At 30.7% G+C, this 18978-nt stretch overlaps 1 protein-coding gene across 4 annotated transcripts in view; it reads left to right on the top strand.

Moving 5' to 3' along the window:
- LOC139528438 (putative RNA-binding protein EEED8.10) overlaps window positions 1-18978 on the top strand; it is a 38829-nt gene that overhangs the window by 6106 nt on the left and 13745 nt on the right. For all 4 annotated transcript variants that reach the window (XM_071324411.1, XM_071324412.1, XM_071324410.1 and 1 more), the window contains exons 2-9: window positions 3422-3521; window positions 4836-4930; window positions 6216-6299; window positions 7636-7714; window positions 8462-8714; window positions 9402-9515; window positions 16470-16567; window positions 18424-18464. In XM_071324411.1, the coding sequence (XP_071180512.1) occupies window positions 3426-3521; window positions 4836-4930; window positions 6216-6299; window positions 7636-7714; window positions 8462-8714; window positions 9402-9515; window positions 16470-16567; window positions 18424-18464 (860 nt within the window). In that variant the 5' untranslated portion in view covers window positions 3422-3425. The remainder of the gene's footprint in view (window positions 1-3421; window positions 3522-4835; window positions 4931-6215; window positions 6300-7635; window positions 7715-8461; window positions 8715-9401; window positions 9516-16469; window positions 16568-18423; window positions 18465-18978) is intronic.

Raw genomic sequence — 18978 nt, 5'->3', positions numbered from 1 at the left:
AAACTGTACTTGTAAAGTGTAAAATTATGTGCAATCAATTATTTAATAAATATTTATAGATATATATGTACATCAATAGGTCTTTTTATTATTTTTTAAGTAACCTACGACTCATATTATTATTATATATTAATATAAGGTTACAAAACGTCTCAGGTACGAAACGACCTAGTAAGTTATGAATCGACTAGTTACGAAACGACCAGGTTACCTAACAACCTGCACCCCTGATAAATATATATTTTATTCAAAGTCTCATGCAAACAAGACTGAAAAAAGGAAGTAGATTTCTGCGCAGACACAAATTTTTAAATTTTTCTACCATAATTGGGGACTTACATACCTATATTGAATAAATAATCATTGCTGTCATTAAAAATGGTTATATATATATTTTATTTCATGATTTGCATCTCTGCTGAATAATGTTGGATTTTAGGGTGGAATAAATAATGGTTTTGTTGCCCAGAATATCACAAGTCTATCATCACTAAATTAAAAGAATACTTTGATTCAATAATGTCTAATTATAATGATAAGTTATTTATTTGAAAAAAAAGAAAGTTTTATCAGAACAATTTCTGCCTCACAAATATGAACAACATTTTTTAGGTTTAATTTCCTCATAAGAAACTTGAACAAAATCCACTAAGTCAAGCATTTCATCTGACATATATCTTTTCATTGTTACTGCAGAAATCCTGTTAACTCAAAAGGAAATGGTAAACAATTCGCCTATGGTTTATGATACTTAAGACAGATTTTTTTCAATATATCTATATATAAAAAAGAAGATGTGGTATGATTGCCAATGAGACAACTATCCACAAAAGACCAAAATGTCACAGACATTAACAACTATAGGTCACCGTACGGCCTTCAACAATGAGCAAAGCCCATATCGCATAGTCAGCTATAATAGTCCCCGATAAGACAATGTAAAACAATTCAAACGAGAAAACTAACAGCCTTATTATGTAAAAAAATGAACGAAAAACAAATATGTAACACATAAACAAACGACAACCACTGAATTACAGGCTCCTGACTTGGGACAGGCACATACATAAATAATGTGGCTGGGTTAAACATGTTAGCGGGATCCCAACCCTCCCCCTAACCTGGGACAGTGGTATAACAGTACAACATAAGAACGAACTATAAAAATCAGTTGAAAAAGGCTCAACTCATCAGATGGACAAAAATACAAGTAGATCTGACTTTATTCTGTCCAAACGTCTTAATTAATAAGTGGATTCTGCCTTGGATCCTGCTAATTATAAGCAGAATCCACATTATATTTGCATATAGGATAACTAGATTGGAATCAAATTCATTAAGGTTTCCTTAAAGCTGTAGTTTAATATATAATAAGTTTGATAAAATTGTATTTCGGGAAGGGTGGCAATATTATACTGCTGGCTTATATATATATATATATATATATATATATATATATATATATATATATATATATATATATATATATATATATATATATATATATATGTAAAGTCTCTGAATGATTGTATAATAAAAACTATAACACAAATTTCCATACGTTTCGGCCATTACGGCCTTCTTCATTGGTATCCAATTAATCGCATATATCACGCCTACGGTTTTACAATTTATTTGTCCCTGAATGGTATATTCTTTGCCGGTGTTGTCACAAAATACCTTGGTTTCATTTATATGTGAGCATAATGCACAATTTTTACCACATGGTCCACATCCATTAGTTTGTTTATAGAATAGTAAATTATGCTTTTTGTGCACTAAGATGTCTTTTATGTTGTTATCTCGTTTAAATGCCACGATAGGCGGATCGGGGAATATTTTCTTTAGTCTTTCAGATTGATGGAGAATTTTAAGATTTTTTCTAAGAATTGAATGTACATTTGGAAGCGCTTTAGAAAAAGTAATTACTAAAGGTACCCTGTTGTTTTCTTTCTTCTGTTTGTACTGTAATAGATCTTCTCGGTTTAAATTGTCGACTTTTTTCAATTGAACTTCAGTGGACGAGTTATTGTATCCACGTTTTTTTAGGTGCGTTTTTATTTCTTCCCTTCTTGTTTTGTAATCTTCCTCTGTTGAGCAAATTCTTTTGACACGAATACCAAGACCATATGGTATGGCATTTTTTACAGAGTTTGGATGGCTTGACGACACATGTAAGTACTGGTGTTTATCTGTTGATTTTGTATAAAGATCTGTTTTAAGTTGTCCGTTTTCTATGTGTATAAACACATCAAGGAATTCAATTTTTTCAGTTGAGTAACGCATTTCTGTTTTAATTCTCGGATGTAAACTGTTTGACATTTCGTGAATTTTTTTTAATTCATCTAAACCATGTTCCCATATTCCCCAGATGTCATCAACATATCTCCAATATGAAAATGGTTGTAAATTGCTGTTTTGAAATAAATTTTCTTCCCATTGTCCGAGGTAGGTGCAAGCATAATTCATGCCTAGATGGGAACCAATAGCTGTTCCTTCGGTTTGTAAAAAGTGCTTTCCGTTAAAGCTAAAATTATTGTTTTCAATGACTTATAAATCCATCATTTTAAGAACATTTTAAGTACATATATATATGACGAGGAAAGGTAACACACGGCCAGCGGAAGCTCTTTTTTTGAGAGCCCAGGTGGTCTAGTGGTCTAGCGGGACGGCTGCAGTGCAGGCGATTTGGTGTCACGATATCACAGTAGCATGGATTCGAATCCCGGCGAGGGAAGAACCAAAAATTTGCGAAAGCAAATTTACAGATCTAACATTGTTGGGTTGATGTTTAGACGAGTTATATATATATATATATACATGGAGAGTGATCTTCTCCTCACTGGAGCAACCCCTGATCATTTGTTTTAAAATTAAAACATATTACTTCCATACACATGATAAAGATCGATGTATTCTATGAAATGGTATTGAATTTTTTTTAAATATATTAACATGAAGTACAAAAATAATCATAAAATATATAAAAGGTTTTATGGTTTATAGTTTCATAAAATAAAACTACTTTGGATTTTATCAAGTCATGATCAATTAGATAAACATTAAATAAATATTTAATTGATGAATTACTAATTGGGAGCTAGAGCTAAGGGAGACAATCAAAAGCCAATCCATTACAAATCAAGTGGAGTGCACCCTTGAAGGTGTGCTTGAATATGTCTATATTTTTACTAGTTTAAACCAAAACTTACATTCAAAAACTTGTTTTATGGAAATCATTGTCAAACATAAGAGTGTATTAAGGGTAATAATGGGGATGATTTTATGTAAAATTCTCATGTATTAGCATTGAAGCAACATAAGGGTACATCAACCTTAAGTTCTATTATGAACTATATATGATTTGGTTAAATCATTAATATTAACATGTTTTAATGATTGTGTTTGACTTTATTTTTAGAGCTATGGAAGAAGAAGACAATAATGTTGACAAAGAGGAACAGATTGATGACAGATTTAATTTAAGTAGAAAGATATTTGTTGGAAACATAAGTTACAGGGTTAGTTATATTTATTTATAAATGTGTATCACTGACACTAGATATTGAAGGAAAAAAATAAATATATTCTATAGTAAGAATTATTGTTTAGGATCTAACTGATTGATCATCAGTACAAAAGTTGTAGGTCTAGTATGAGCTTGTTCCTGTATATATTCCTGCGTGGGTATGTTTGATAATCATCCCCTGTGAATGTAACTCCTCTGAAACTATTTGACAGAAATCTCTTACATTTGGTACATGGTAATATTGTGCTGGCATTTCTATTCCACCATTTCCATGGGAGTTAAATTTGTTGGACTACTTTATATTACAACAATGACCCTTGTGAAAACATATTCTTTGAACCTGTTAGACAGAAAAAAATCATACTTTAAAGTCTTTAAGTAGTGTGATTGTTTGCCCTAATTTGTAGTTGACTACTGTTAAAAGCAGAAATTTTTGTGGAGGATTTAATTTCGTCTATTTCATGGAAGGAATATACATGTATCCACGAAATTAAAACCTCCACGAAAATTTAACCTTCCTATTCATTATTAGATGACTTCCATTTTTGGAAACCACAAAATTATATATCCCAATGAAATCTTATATAGAGACAAAACCATGAAATTTTAACCCCACGAAAATGAGTGTTTTTAACTTTCTACAGAATATTGTATCCTCCGTTAGATTCTGCCATTTGTATGGGAGTTGTAGGACTTTTGACCTTTTATGGAATTTTATACTGCAATCATCATTGTGACTGCAACTACTCAGAGACGGTTTGTTAAAAAAACAGAAATACTAAGGAGAGGTATTTGCAATCCCATGGTGTTGAACATATTATACAAGCATTATGATTTAACTGTTTTCACAGTAGTATAAATGGAACTTTGATCACAATTTACTTATTTACTTGCAGTCCTCTATGATGGCTTGAATCACATTTTTCTATCTTTTGTTAAACAGTGTTATTTTCAATTTCTTTATCATTATTTATTTAACTATTATGAAATGGACACAAATTATGATACATGTCTTAGACTAAAATAAAACATAGATACAAGGGTTGGCAATACAATAGCACTTATGGTCTTATCACACCTCCGGCTTTATATATTTTCTATGTAATAATGTCATAAACTGTCAAGATCCATGATTCATCATTGACAATACCTAGGATAAAAGATATAAAACAATTATATCTGTTTTATTAAACTTGTTAAACTTGTTAGCCTTTCTAGAGAGAATGATATTTAAACCATATTAGTATACTTCCTTCTTTAAACACCACGAAAAATAGTTTAATTTTCTATATATATCTTGTTACAGGTAACACAAAAGAGATTGACCAAGTTTTTCTCCAAATTTGGTACCGTGGATTATTGTTACATGGTAAAAGACCATATACATAAACGGCCTAAAGGGTAAGTCATGAAAGGCAGTGTTTTCTAAAGTATTGGAGAATATTGCTTTGTAGTGTACATTTCAGTTATACTTCCCTTTACACTATCATCCAAAATGCATGTCACATTGTATGTTAAGTCTATGAGAAATCAAACTGAACATTTGGTCTAGTAAACCTTTGTTCTTAACTGGACCAGACTGTTTTTACCAGACACATATAATTGATTTGTACAAAATTACAAATTTTACCAGTCATTTGGTCTTGTAATACGTATTACACTTATCTTGACCAAACTGATATTTACTTGTCTTTGTCCAATATCTGGCAACCTTGGGAATGGCTTACATGTATGTTCAAATTTACATGATCACAATAACCTTCAGTATTTTAAACAAACATTTTAATTCTTTACTTCTCTAGTTGCATAGGGTGGTATTAGAAGTAAAATTAATGCAAGAATTTATATATTTACCACTATTTTCTTGAATATTGCTTCGAAGTTTTTGTATGATAATTATTCTTCTCCATCAACTGAGAATGAAATTTCTTATATGGGACAACATCCCTAATGCGCCTCGAAATGAGGAACTCAAAAGTCACGTGTAAAGAAAAAATCTCTGTGTAGTGATATTGGACATGTTTCTATTTTTTACAAATGACTGAACTTAACCATTAGTGGTGATTTGGAAAGTAGAGGAACATAGAATAAATGTGTAGAAACTATGGAGCTTTTAAATGTGTTCAAAGTATTAAATTTTCAAAGAACTTATTGTGTTAAAAAGGGGATATTTTACCACAAGGAACCGCTAATTTACGGAAAAAGTAAATCTCACTTCGTACCCCGAAAATTTAACCACATATGTGAAAATGTCACAGCTTCGAAACGAGCTATCATACATATCCAAGTTTACGACATGGACTGAGCTACAGGAAAACACGTTACCTTTACTGCCTATGTAAAAACAATTAAAGATTTTGACCCATATGAGTAGAGAGACAACACCATGACATTATGAGCCAACACCGTTAGCTTTGCCAAATAAGAATGCAATAAACAGATGATCTATGATCTTTAAACTCCTTGTTTATCAACTACATCTTATCTGAAGGCTATCACCCTTCTCCTTGTTCTATGAAATTCCATCCAAGAAAATCTCACTGGTTTTCAAACCATTAAATACTTTCTAAAATTATTTTTCCATATATATAGTGTTGTAAAGAAAAAAAATAAGTAAAGAATCACATTCGTAATGATGCTGTCTTTAGTTCAGTAAGAATGTTCTGTTACTTTTTTTTAATTACAGAATAGCATTTGTAACATTTAGTTCTACAAAAGATCTTACAGTTGCATTGAATGCAACAGAAGAGCAGTTAACTTTGGATGGAAGGTAATTTACAGAGATGATATTCTTTTTAGGATTTTGCAATAAGATAATCTTTAAAAATTTCATCTGACCTTACATTTAGACATAAACTTCACAAGAAATTGTAATAAATCAGTATAATAAAACTTGACAGAATTTACCAGATGCCAAAATACAATTCTCCGTTGAACTGGAAATATAAAAAAGTAGATGTGGTATGATTGCCAATGAGACAACTATCCACAAAAGACCAAAATGACACAGACATTAACAACTATAGGTCACCGTACAGCCTTCAACAATGAGCAAAGCCCATACCGCATAGTCAGCTATAAATGGCCCTGATAAGACAATGTAAAACAATTCAAACGAGAAAACTAACGGACTTATTTATGTAAAAAAATGAACGAAAAACAAATATATGTAACACATAAACAAACGACAACCACTGGTATTCAAGGGATCTGAATTATTTTGCAGCACTACTATAGAATAAATGTTAAATTTCAATTTTCTTTCATACCAGATTTTTTAGTAATTCTTTCTTGTTATACTAAGATGGAGTGACATTTTTTGTAGTGGAGTGGGTATTATGTTTTACCCTTTTCAGTCTGTATGTCTGTACGTCCCAAAGATGGTTTCCGTCCTCTAACTTTAGTTTGCCTCCACCAAAGGCTATGAAACTTATACATAATGCTTATTACCACAAAACACAGATCAAATTAGAATTTTTGCAGTGTCCCTTTAACTTTTCTATAGTTATGGTGTGGCTTATCCCCATTCACAAATGGAAAAAATTCCTGAATTTTTTTGTTTCCATTCTCTGGCTTTAAATTGCCTCAACCAAATGCTATGAAACTATACACAATGCTTATTACCATAAAATATAGATCAAGTTTGAATTTTTGTGGTGTCACTCTAACTGTTCTAGAGTTATGCCCATTCACAAATGGAAAAAATTCCTGTATTTTTTTGTTTCCATTCTCTGGCTTTAAATTGCCTCAACCAAATGCTATGAAACTATACACAATGCTTATTACCATAAAATATAGATAAAGTTTGAATTTTTGTGGTGTCACTTTAACTGTTCTAGAGTTATGCCCCTTCACAAATGGAAAAATTGCTGATTTTTTTGTTTCTGTTCTCTAACTTAAGTTTGCCTAAACTAAATTTTATGAAATATAAACACAATACTTATTACAGCAAAACTCAGATCAAGTACAAATTTGAGTATGGTCACTTTTAATGTTCTTCAATTATTTCCCTTAATAACATTCCTGATTTATTATTAAGTAATAATTTAAGTCATTAATGTCCATTCATGTGTGTGTCTAGAGTCAGTAATATTATGTATTTTCAGGTTAATGAGAGTTTTGTGTGCTGAAGAGTCCAGCAGAGTAAAACACAAGGAAGGCACAGTCTGGGATAGTCCATCTCTAGTAGGTTGCTGATTTTTTTTTGAGTCAACTCGTCCAAACCATCAAGTGAGCTTTTTTCACCAGTCTTTGTTATTTTGTTAACTTATACAAAAATCTTCTCTTCTGAAACTGCTTTTTCAATTGAAACCAAACTTGATCACAATTATCATTAGCATGATTAGAGAACCTTGTTTAAATATATATATATATATATGTGTGATGATCCCCTTGCCAACTAATATGGCTACCAATGGTTAGTCAGAGTTGTCAATCACTCCATTCTGTATGTGTATCTTAAAAAAAACTTCCAACATTGTTGAATTTGAATTTGAGAATGGAAATGGAAAATGTGTCAAAGAGACAACAACCCAACAAACAGCAGAAAACAGCCAAAGGCCTCAAAATACAATTTTTCTCATTTCAGATTTCAGAAATTAGATTGAAAATTTCTTCAAATATTTTTTTTTTGAGGGGATTAATATTCAGCAGCATAGTGTATTGCTCAAAAGCAAAACAATTTTTTTAATTTCATTAGACTACATTCATTCTGTGTCCGAAACCTATGCTGTGTCAACTATTTAATCTTAATCCAAATTCAGAGCTGTATCAAGCTTGAATGTTGTGTCCATACTTGCCCCAACTGTTCAAGGTTCGACCTCTGTGGTCGTATAAAGCTGCGCCCTGCGGAGCATCTGGTTTAGTTTACAGCCAAAAAAGTGTTGCCAAAAAAACAAGTACTGATAAAAATTCCTCTGTTTTATTTTTCAGGCAGACAATGTTGAAAAATTGGTCATCAGTGATGATTTTGCAGATCACAATGATAAAGAAACTTCAGAATGTCTCTCTGAATGTCATATAAATAAACTTTGTGATGACACTCTCATATTGATCATGTCTATGGTACCATGGAGACAAAGAATGTGCTTAGAAAGAGTATGTAAAAGGTGGCTTATTTTAGCACAGAGGTCTTGGCATAAACAAGGCTCCATACATTTTCAGTCTGTGTTCAAAAGATTTGAAGGTAAGCATAATAATGGGTTTTTTTCTCAAAATATACCTAATATCTTCAGATGAAAAAAATATTTGGTTGTTTAAGGTTTATTGTTGTAAAAAAAGGAATTTTGTTGTTTATCGAAAGTACTTTTTAAAAAAATGCAAAGTTTACTATTATTAGATTGAAATATGAATAGACATTTAATAGAAGAGATGTGGGGCAAACATCAATTAGACAATAGCCCAACAACACAAAATGATCCAGAAGATATGTAAAGTTTTTATAACCCAGCCGTCCTGTACCTAGCCATGGCAGTTTTTGAAAACTATATACATCCTTCTGTCATCGTTTGTCCAGATATATTTATGTTTTATAAAACTAGTTGCTTGATTTCTTAAAAGGGAGAACAAAGGTGTAGACATTTGTGTACATGTATGTCAGCAAAGTTGTTATATATTGTAATAACAAAAAAAAGGTTGGACTTTACATTAATCATGTAATATGTCAAGCACTAAATTGCAACATATGAAATAAAGTTGTGAATAAATTTATCAGAGACAATCAAACTATCAAAGATACATCTAAAATGTTCCAAATAATAAAATTTTAAATGCAATAATGAAATATACTGTAAAAGAAAGATGTGGTTCATTTTTAGGTTGAACAGATTCCAAGTTATGTTCAGTCCTAGTGAGATATGATTTATGTTTTTAGGTTTAACAGATACCAAGCTGTGTTCAGTACTAGTTAGGTGTGGAGTATACTTAAGAACATTGGATATGTCAGCATCACCAAGACTTCTTACAGACATGTCCATGGACGTTATAGGTGAATTCATTATTGCTATATTTATTCATCATTTGTTAGTGCATACCTTGCACAAATTTGTTAATAATTAGAGATATGTTAAGCCTATGGCTATGTTTTAAGGTTTCAAAATATTATTGGATATTATTGGATATTAAAATTGATAGAAATTTCCAACTTTTTGCTATAAAGAATTTTTAATGCATTCAATTTATATGTCAAAACCAGAAAAAGAGCAAAATTAAAGGGAAATTCCGCAATTTTTTACTTATCATCTAATTATGTTCATCTTAACATAAAAAACACATTTGCAAAGTTTTAAATTTATATTCCTTCTAATAACGGAGAAAATCAAGTATTTGTAACTTTTTTGGTTGAATTCTCGAGTGGGTCGTGACGTATTAGCCCGATTTATTGAATTCTGGGAAAAAATAAAATCTGTTTAACTCTTATAGCTTATCGACAATATACTTAATTAAAAGCACACAGCTGACAAATGGTCGAAGTTATGAACCACAATATAAGAATGAACGAAAATGAATATGCATATACCGTTTTGTATTGATTGAATTAAACTCCTATAAAATTATCTCTAGTAAATGTTTTTGAATAAATTTAAATAATTATTGTTGAGATTTTTTTCATAAAATATTTATTGAACATTTTTACTGATATTGAACTGAAAATATTTCAGTTCTATTTACCGTTATTGTTTTGATAATCATTTCAATGCAACTAATGTGTGAGCAGAGTGTGTATATTATTTTGTAAAGGTCACTGTATATTTCTCGGCTTGAGGTCAGGTGTGAGTTCAAGCGTACACAGGTATAAATGTTGTTATTTGGAAAGGATAAACAGAAAGGATTAGAAAGAGTATGCTGTCACGATGTTAATACACTAAGATTTAATACACGATGATAATAAAGATACAATAATTAAATTGTGTAAATTAATTGAAAATAAAATTCAGATTCGTAATTCCGAAAGTGTATAAAAATAAAAGGAAACAATTTTTGATTACTTTCTTAGCGGCAATTGGCGTAAAGATTCAAATATGAAGCAAAAAATAGTAGTTTTAATCTTTTATAAAAACTAAATGCAATATTACCCAATTTGATATACCATTGTACATCTGTTTGATATCATTGACTTTACCGGAATTTCTTAAAGGGAAAATTCACGATTTTTTACTTATGGTTTAAATATGTTCATTATGACATAATATATATATTCACAAAGTTTTATCGCTATATGTGCAGTAATAAAGGAGAAATTCAATAATTAATGAAAAAATATTAACTACTTCCTGTAGGTCGTGACGTTTTCTCCTGATTTTTGCATGCCGGGATTTAAAATACAATCATTAAAAGTCTTGGTTTTTAATCATATTTTAACGTAATCGTAAGCGCGCCGATGACTTATGCTTTATCTAATAACCATCCGATAATTAGAAGATAAAACGCACAGACGTTCAATTGTACTCATTCGTGAGATAAATTATCTATGTTAAACGTATATATTCGAATTATTTTTGTAGACAACACAAAAAGTTATAAATTTATTTTTAATAAATGCATTTTCGGACTGATAAGGTGAACAAATTAAAGTACAATAATCTGTAAAGACAATATGTTGGTGTACTATTATTGACCTTTTACTATCTCTGCTATGGCTAGGTTTATACGATGTGTGTATTCGCGGTTCTGTGGCAATACTCGTAGATGGCTTGTTGAAAGGTAAATTGTCATTTGCACTTCGGTATTTAACCACGCCTCTAGGGCACACCTTGCCAGGTGTGACTGTCTATTCGGATCAGTGGTAGCATTTAATACACACATTAAAAATACATATTCAAGTTGGTGACAAATAAAAATTGGTCGCCGTGGAATTATTTAATTATATTTGGTGCTATTATTTATTTGAATTCAAATAAGTTAATTTACTAAGAAATACACAATTTTCGGTTAAAGACGGGAAACTTAATTCATATGTCAGAATGAAATGATATACAAGTCTTGTCCTTGATTTATGTCTCATAAAAAAGGGGGACTTAGAAATTAGAAATAGCTTTACTAAATCATTTTTATTTGTCTTTATTAGGCGAAAAAATGTACGAGAACACTTACATTTAGACTTTTGAAAGCCATGTATTAATTAATATATGAAACTATCTGAAGATAACTACCTCAGCGGAATATAATATGTACGAATAAAGAAAAAAATATTTTTGTAATGGAATCGAAAAATTACGAATAGATATTCTTTTCAAGTGTGATAAACGTCAACCAAATTTATTCATAATGGGGAACGTCCTTATTAAAATCTGAGACAACTATAATAATCGTCGTCTCCCAATGTATATATATACTTAAATAACTATTTGATCAACGATGTTTAAAATTAAAAGACAACGAATTTAATGTTATCTTTCCCTATTTTTGAATGTTATTATAAGTCTGTTCAACTTGCAAGAATACCCCTAAAGCGGACAAATATCCGACAAGCAGTTTATTCTTTAAATTGCTGTCATTGAATATCAAGAAAGAAAATAAATCCCGAAATTGCCTAGAAAAAATTCACATTCCTTGGGGATTATTAGTGTACGTCCAGTTGCATATATTTTACATGAATGTTAGAACAATTGTGATGATGACGAATTTCGTCCTTTATTCGAGAACAATTTAATTGATATATAAATCTGTGAGTTTACTATGTTCTTAACTTCGATGAACCAAAGCAAGTTATAAATTGACCTGTATTTAAATCAAATTGTTTCTTTTTTTTCTTCTTCTTCTTTTGGTATACAATAGTCTATCGAATTTGTTGATTACATACTGTTGGCATACATGGACTAGTCTATTTACAAAACTTTTACCACAATTTACACAAAATGTATGTTTCTTTCTTATGTTCAATGTATACATGTATACATATTTTAAATTGCGCTACTGACTATAGTTCCGTATCTTTCTACCAGGCGTATGTATACTCGAATCGTCGACAAGTGCGCACATTTTTTAGATCAATAATTCTGGTATGTTCCAATCTGTCCTAAACTATTGACAACGAGTATATATTACATTTTCCCAAATTAACCCTTGGAAAAATATGTAAATAGATTTGTATTTCTTCAATTATTTTTTTTTTGTATTATTTTTTTTTTATAAATAATATTCTTTACACCAGAAATGTTATTTATAAACAAGCGTATGAGTTCAGTAATGACTAGTATATTATATCACTTTCGGACACGCAAGACAAAAATGTATATTATACATGCACCTGATAGTTCAAAATGGAAAGTTATAAGTAACGGTCGTGTAAACTGATCAATACCTACAGAAGTGAAACGATGCATGAACTTGCAAGCCCGCCGGACAGGAAATCGATTGAATACCTGGACGTGTCACCTTACACCCCTTCCAATACCTTTGGGAGTATATATAATACCTTTAGCCATGCTGGTGATCAGATAAGGGAAGATCCGAATTTATTTAAATAAAGTTTATTACTTGAAAGAATTATGAACGAATTAGATTTTCGAAAACAATTTCCACGGAACACTTATTTATCATTTTATGATTTGAACTTTGACTTTTTAACTAATTACAATATTATCAGTTTAAAAATAACAGACTATATGGTTATTTAAAAATATAACACCATTTTCCGTATCAAGTTAGTCAGTCAGATAAAACAACCGTACGATTGACAAGATATCGACACGCAATTACGACTACATCGTTTACTGTAGTTTTGTTCCTTTGTGGTTTATTGACATATCGGGATTTTTCATCGGAGAAGGTGACAAGATGGCGGAGAGTAGAGAACTGATACTCAAAATTTAAAATCGATGGTGATCTCTTATTTAGCGGAATAAAACTTTAATATCTATAAATTTGAGCATTTTTATACAGAATGGACATAATATCAATTTTTGATTTTTTTGCGAAGTTTCCCTTTAACTTGTATTCAAATCTGGCTGTGTTTAAATGCTAATAAAACTATTGCAATTTTAAAGTTTTTAAATGTAATTGACAAAAAAATACAACATACAACATGCATGATTTTTTTTTAGTTTCTTTTTAACATTTTATTCTTACATAATTAAATTCATTTGACAATCATTTACACGAACTTTTTGTGAAAAGAATATCAATTATCTAAGCTAAGGCATTATTTCTTTTGAGGATTTTTGAGGATTTTTTTTAAAATTCTATGATAATATTTGTGCAATGTTGAACATGATAGCCGTCATTAATCCAAATAAGTAATACAGTAGTTGTAATAAAAGTTATATTTTAGTCATGCATAACTGATATTGATGAATTTATAATAGTTCGTCCATACATCGTTGTTTTTGAAACAATCATTATTAGTATACATGTAAGTTTCCTGACGTATAAGAGCCATTACAATTCCAATTCCTAGTGGCGTTTCGTTCGTTTGTTTGTTGGGAAAGGAGAGGAAATGCAACCGCTTGTACAGATAAACGACAGAATTACCATACAAGCATTTATAGTCAACACAATCAGAAAGAGGTCCCATCGTTAGACGGGGAATATGAAGGCTTCCAAGAATGAACAAGTGACATGTCTAACTCTGAACAGTTAGAAAACAGACTATCGACATCGACCACTTGTTCTTAATATTTGAAACTGTATGCATATATATACGTATACGTTTATGATATGTATAGTGATGAGTTCTTGCGTCTGAAAAAAACTAAATTCCTTCATGGTTATATCTTGCCATACGTTTATATTGGTTTGTAAGGTGATTACTCACAATCGTTATTTGAAAATCCTGTTTGTGAGATGTAGATTCATTTCAATACAGAAATTTCGTCTATATATTTCACAAGTGTATAACACGGAGAAGCTCTGAAGGTCCATTACTCCCATTTTGTTTGGGTGTGAACCATCGATGTTTACAGCAATATCACAGAATAAGATGATGATGGTAGAAAGAACTATGGGCGTCATGTGGCAAATATTACATGCATATCGGACAATGAGTTGTCAATCTGTATGAAAAGATTTCCAATACAACCATATTATTGAGAAGGAATGTTTACATGCTATACTCTCGTACTAGTATTACAGGGTTCTTGTGGCGTTCACCTTAGACACACATCTTTTTAACGATGTTTAAAAAAAGACAGAACCAATTTAATGTCATATTTCCCTATTTTTTAAATATAACTAAAAGTCTTTTATCTGACAAGAATATCCCTATTTAGCGAACAAGTAATTTATTCTTTTTTCTGTTATTGAATACCAAGAAAGAAAATAAATCCCGAAATTAATTTGAAACTTTGATACTCAAAAGTTTCCCAGCAAAATATTCACATTCCCTGGGGATAATTAGTGTTCGTCCAGTGGCATATATAACAATTGTGATGACGAATTACTTCCTTTGTCCGAGAACAATCTTATTGAAATATAAATCTGTGATTTTACTAGGTCCACAGCTTCAATGAACCAAAGCAAAAGTTATACATCGACCTGTATTTAAATCAAATTGGTTCTCTTCTTCTTCTGGTATACAATAGTCTATCGACATTTGATGATTACATACTGTTGGCATACGTGGACTAGTCTATTTACAACAATTTTACCCCTATTTATTCAAAATATATGTTTTTTTCTTATGTTCAATGTATACATGTATATATTTTAAATTGCGCTATAGTTCCGTAACTTTCTATCCAGTCGTATAAACGAATCGTCGGCAAGTGCGTACATTTTTTTAAATCAATATTTCTGGTCTGTTCCAATCTGTCCTTCACTATTGACAATGACTATATATTACATTTTCCCAAATTCACCCTTGGAAAAAATATTTAAATAGATTTTAATTTCATCAAATCTTATTTTTTGGGTATTACTTATATGTTTATGAATTATATTCTTTACACCAGAAATGTTATTTATAAACAAGCGTATGAGTTTAGTAATGACAAGTAAGACAGAGTTGTATATTATTCATCTGATAGTTCAAAATGGAAAGTTATAAGTTATAAGTTATCAGCCGTGTACACTGATCAATACCTGCAGAAGTGAAACGATGCATGAACTTGCAAGCCCGACAGGAAATTGCTTGAATACCTGGACGTGTCACCTCACACCCCTCACAATACCTTTGGAAGAAATACCTTTAGCCATGCTGGTGATCAGATGAGGGAAGATCAAAATATATTTGTTTATTACTTTAAAGAATTATGAACAAATTAGATTTTCGAAAACAATTTTCACGGAACACTTATTTATGATTTCAACTTTGACTTTTCACCTAATTCCAATATCAACAGCTTAAAAACAACAGACCATAGTAATTTAAAAAAAGTAACAATATTTTTCGTATCAAGTTAGTTAGTCGGATAAAACAACCGTACGATTGACAAGATATCGACACGCAATTACAACTACATCGGTTACTGTAGTTTTGTTTCTTTGTGGTTTATAGACATATCGTTTTTATTAATCGGGAAAGAAGACAAAATGGCGGATCGCAGAGAATTGATACTCTAAATTTAAAATCGATGGTGATCGCTTATCTAGCGGAATAAAACTTTAATATCTATGAATTTGAGCATTTTTATACAGAATGAACATAATATCAATTTTTGATTTTTTTGCGAAGTTTCCCTTTAAGAATAGAAAAACAGTTATATTTTGATTGGAAAATTTAAGGTTTAACAATTTTTTTTCAAACTGTATGAAGATAACAGTGCATTGCAGTAAAAGCAAATTTATCAAAACAAAAGACTATTAAAAAGATTTTGGTTTGCCAGCTGAATAGACAATATGAAATAATTATACCGGAATATTCGCAAATGGCTAATTAAACATCTTTGATTTCCTTTCACTCCATGAATCCCTTTTCAAAACAATTTTGGTTCTATAAACAAATTTAGTAATAACAAGTGATATAGTTTTACATCAAACATATTTAATTTTTACTTTGTTACAGCTGAACATTGTCCAAACCTGGAAGTAGTAGATTTATCTGGAATGTCAATAACTGATATATCTCTGAGAACACTCGCACAGAAGTGTATAAAGTTAAAGGTATAATTTTATAGACAAACTTATTTTATGCCTTATTTTATGCATTTGGTCTTTAACACCTCTTTCAGGACAATTGGTTATAGCTTGGAAGTAGGTCTTTATTTGTGGAGAAAGGTGGAGTGTCACGAAAGAATCTCAACCTTTTGCATGAAAAGTTACAATCTTATTCAATAAAGTCAAACACACCTGCTACCTGCCAGATTGGAACTCACAACATCAGTGTTGACAGGCAGTGATAAGGTAGTTAAATAACCTAGACCATTTGGCCACTGATATATTTTATGACCAGGATGTACTGCTAAAGGAATGACAACGAAATTTGTGCTCCTGAAAAAAAAAAGGATATAACTTTAAATTTTGGAAGTGATTCTGAAGGAAGAGTGGAACAGTATTCAATAACAGGATAATTCGTTCAAATGCAATCTTAGTTTATCAAAAATCAATGCCAAGTAAAAGAATTTGTGAAAATTGTAAATCAGCAATACTTTCAACTTGATGACCTCAAAATAGCACCGTCTCCAATAGTTTCCTATTGTTCTGAAGATTGTTTTAAATATGGCGCCTTAGATACAATACTTTTATACCTTAATACTGATATATTTGTTTATAAACTGTATGTGAAAGACTTTTTGCGAAATAATAATGTCTGAATATAGTGTTGACTCCAAAACTGCTACGTTTCTGAACAGTTTGTTAGAAGTTGTTCACGATCTTCAGCATTTGAGAAGTTTAAAAAGCAAATTGAGAAGATAGCTGTTATTCAATGCACGGTTAACACACTTGCCCATAGAGTTGATGATATAGAAAATAATTTAGAGTATGTGATGAATAGGAGCACTGGAATGGAAAGGAGTGTTGAAAACATGGGTCACCTAATGCACAAGGTGGAAGATAGGTGTAAAGAAAACATTTTAAACATTACAAATTTGAAAACTGCAGAATTGCAACATAAAGATGATGTTATCGAGCTAAAGTGGCCTTCTTTGAAAACCAACCTAATATTTACTGGAATTCAATTTCACAAAGAAAAAGAAAACACAGAAGAGACAATTAATTCGTTTATCAAACAAAAGTTAAACATTGACAAAGAAAATCAACTTTGTCACAGTTCACAGATTCGGGAAAAGAGGTCGCAGAGGTAATTGTCAGATTTTGGCAAAATTTATTTCAACAAAGGACAAAGAAATTGTATTGAAAAATGGATACAAATTAAAGGGGACACATTTCAGAGTGCAAGAACAATTTCCAAATGAAATAGAAGAAAAACGAAAAATATTATAACCGATGGCAAAACAGGCAAGAAGGGAAAAAAAGAAAGTACTGTTGGTTAGAGACAAGCTGTATATCGTTGGTTATCTGTTCAAACCGAATACTGAAATATGTAGAAATGAAAAACTACAATAAGCATGTGCCGATAGTATCATGTATCTGCAAAATATACCACAACAATACTGTAACAAAAGATCAACACCTAGTCATGAAGCTGAATCTTCACACCACTAAACTAACATGTGTTGTACATGAAAGCAAGTTGCTCTATTCAAAGATGAAAAGGGAACATTATTTCGTCAAAATATTATTTTGCTATCAAACTTTTTATTTTAAAGACAATCCAGTACATATTTTAATATTTCTATGTAAACCTCATGTTGCACCATTGTTGATACAGAGGGTAACTTTGTTGAAATTGTTTTCTGTATACCATTGTATTTTCATAGGTTATTGGAATAAACTCATGTACAATCACTTACTGACCAAAATGTGAAATAAAAAGAAACTTTCAGAGTACCAAATACTTCATACCTATGTACGTAGAACATCTGAAAATTAACCAGTCTTTTTCTTTATTTTTATAGTCTATTTGTCTACAGAGATGTTTCCATGTCAGTGATAAAGGGTGAGCAAAAGAAGTATTTCAATATAGTTACAAAACAAGGTCAAGGATTGATGACAGAAATTCTGAAATGATTTTGTTTACATTTTTTAAATAGGGCATATAATGTACTAAAAATATAAATCTTTTGTTCAATTGAAAAACGTATTTGCACATTTGTCCAATATATAGATGATAAAATTACTGAAATATTAGAAGTTTTTGTAATGATTGTAGTTTCTATGTTAAATTCAGAATGGATTATAGATACATTGAAAATTATATAGATCTTTTTTGTTACATGTTTAATATCAGTTCATTTAAAAGTTGGTTAGTGCCGACTGCGTATATTTATCAATTAGATTTTGCCTTTAGGTGTGACTGTCATGTATTAACAAAAAGGGGGAGAAGATGAGAAGATACATTTATAAGGGAAACAAAAAATGACAACACCATGGCCGAAACATAGACAAACGGACACTCAGAAGTCTGTAAACACTACCAAATATACTAAAGACTTAGCAGGACAAAATTTACC

Source organism: Mytilus edulis, chromosome 6, assembly GCF_963676685.1.
Source record: "Mytilus edulis chromosome 6, xbMytEdul2.2, whole genome shotgun sequence".
In the NCBI taxonomy this organism is placed as follows: domain Eukaryota; kingdom Metazoa; phylum Mollusca; class Bivalvia; order Mytilida; family Mytilidae; genus Mytilus; species Mytilus edulis.
Note: the sequence above shows the minus strand (reverse complement) of the source record. Positions and strands in the feature narration are given on the sequence as shown.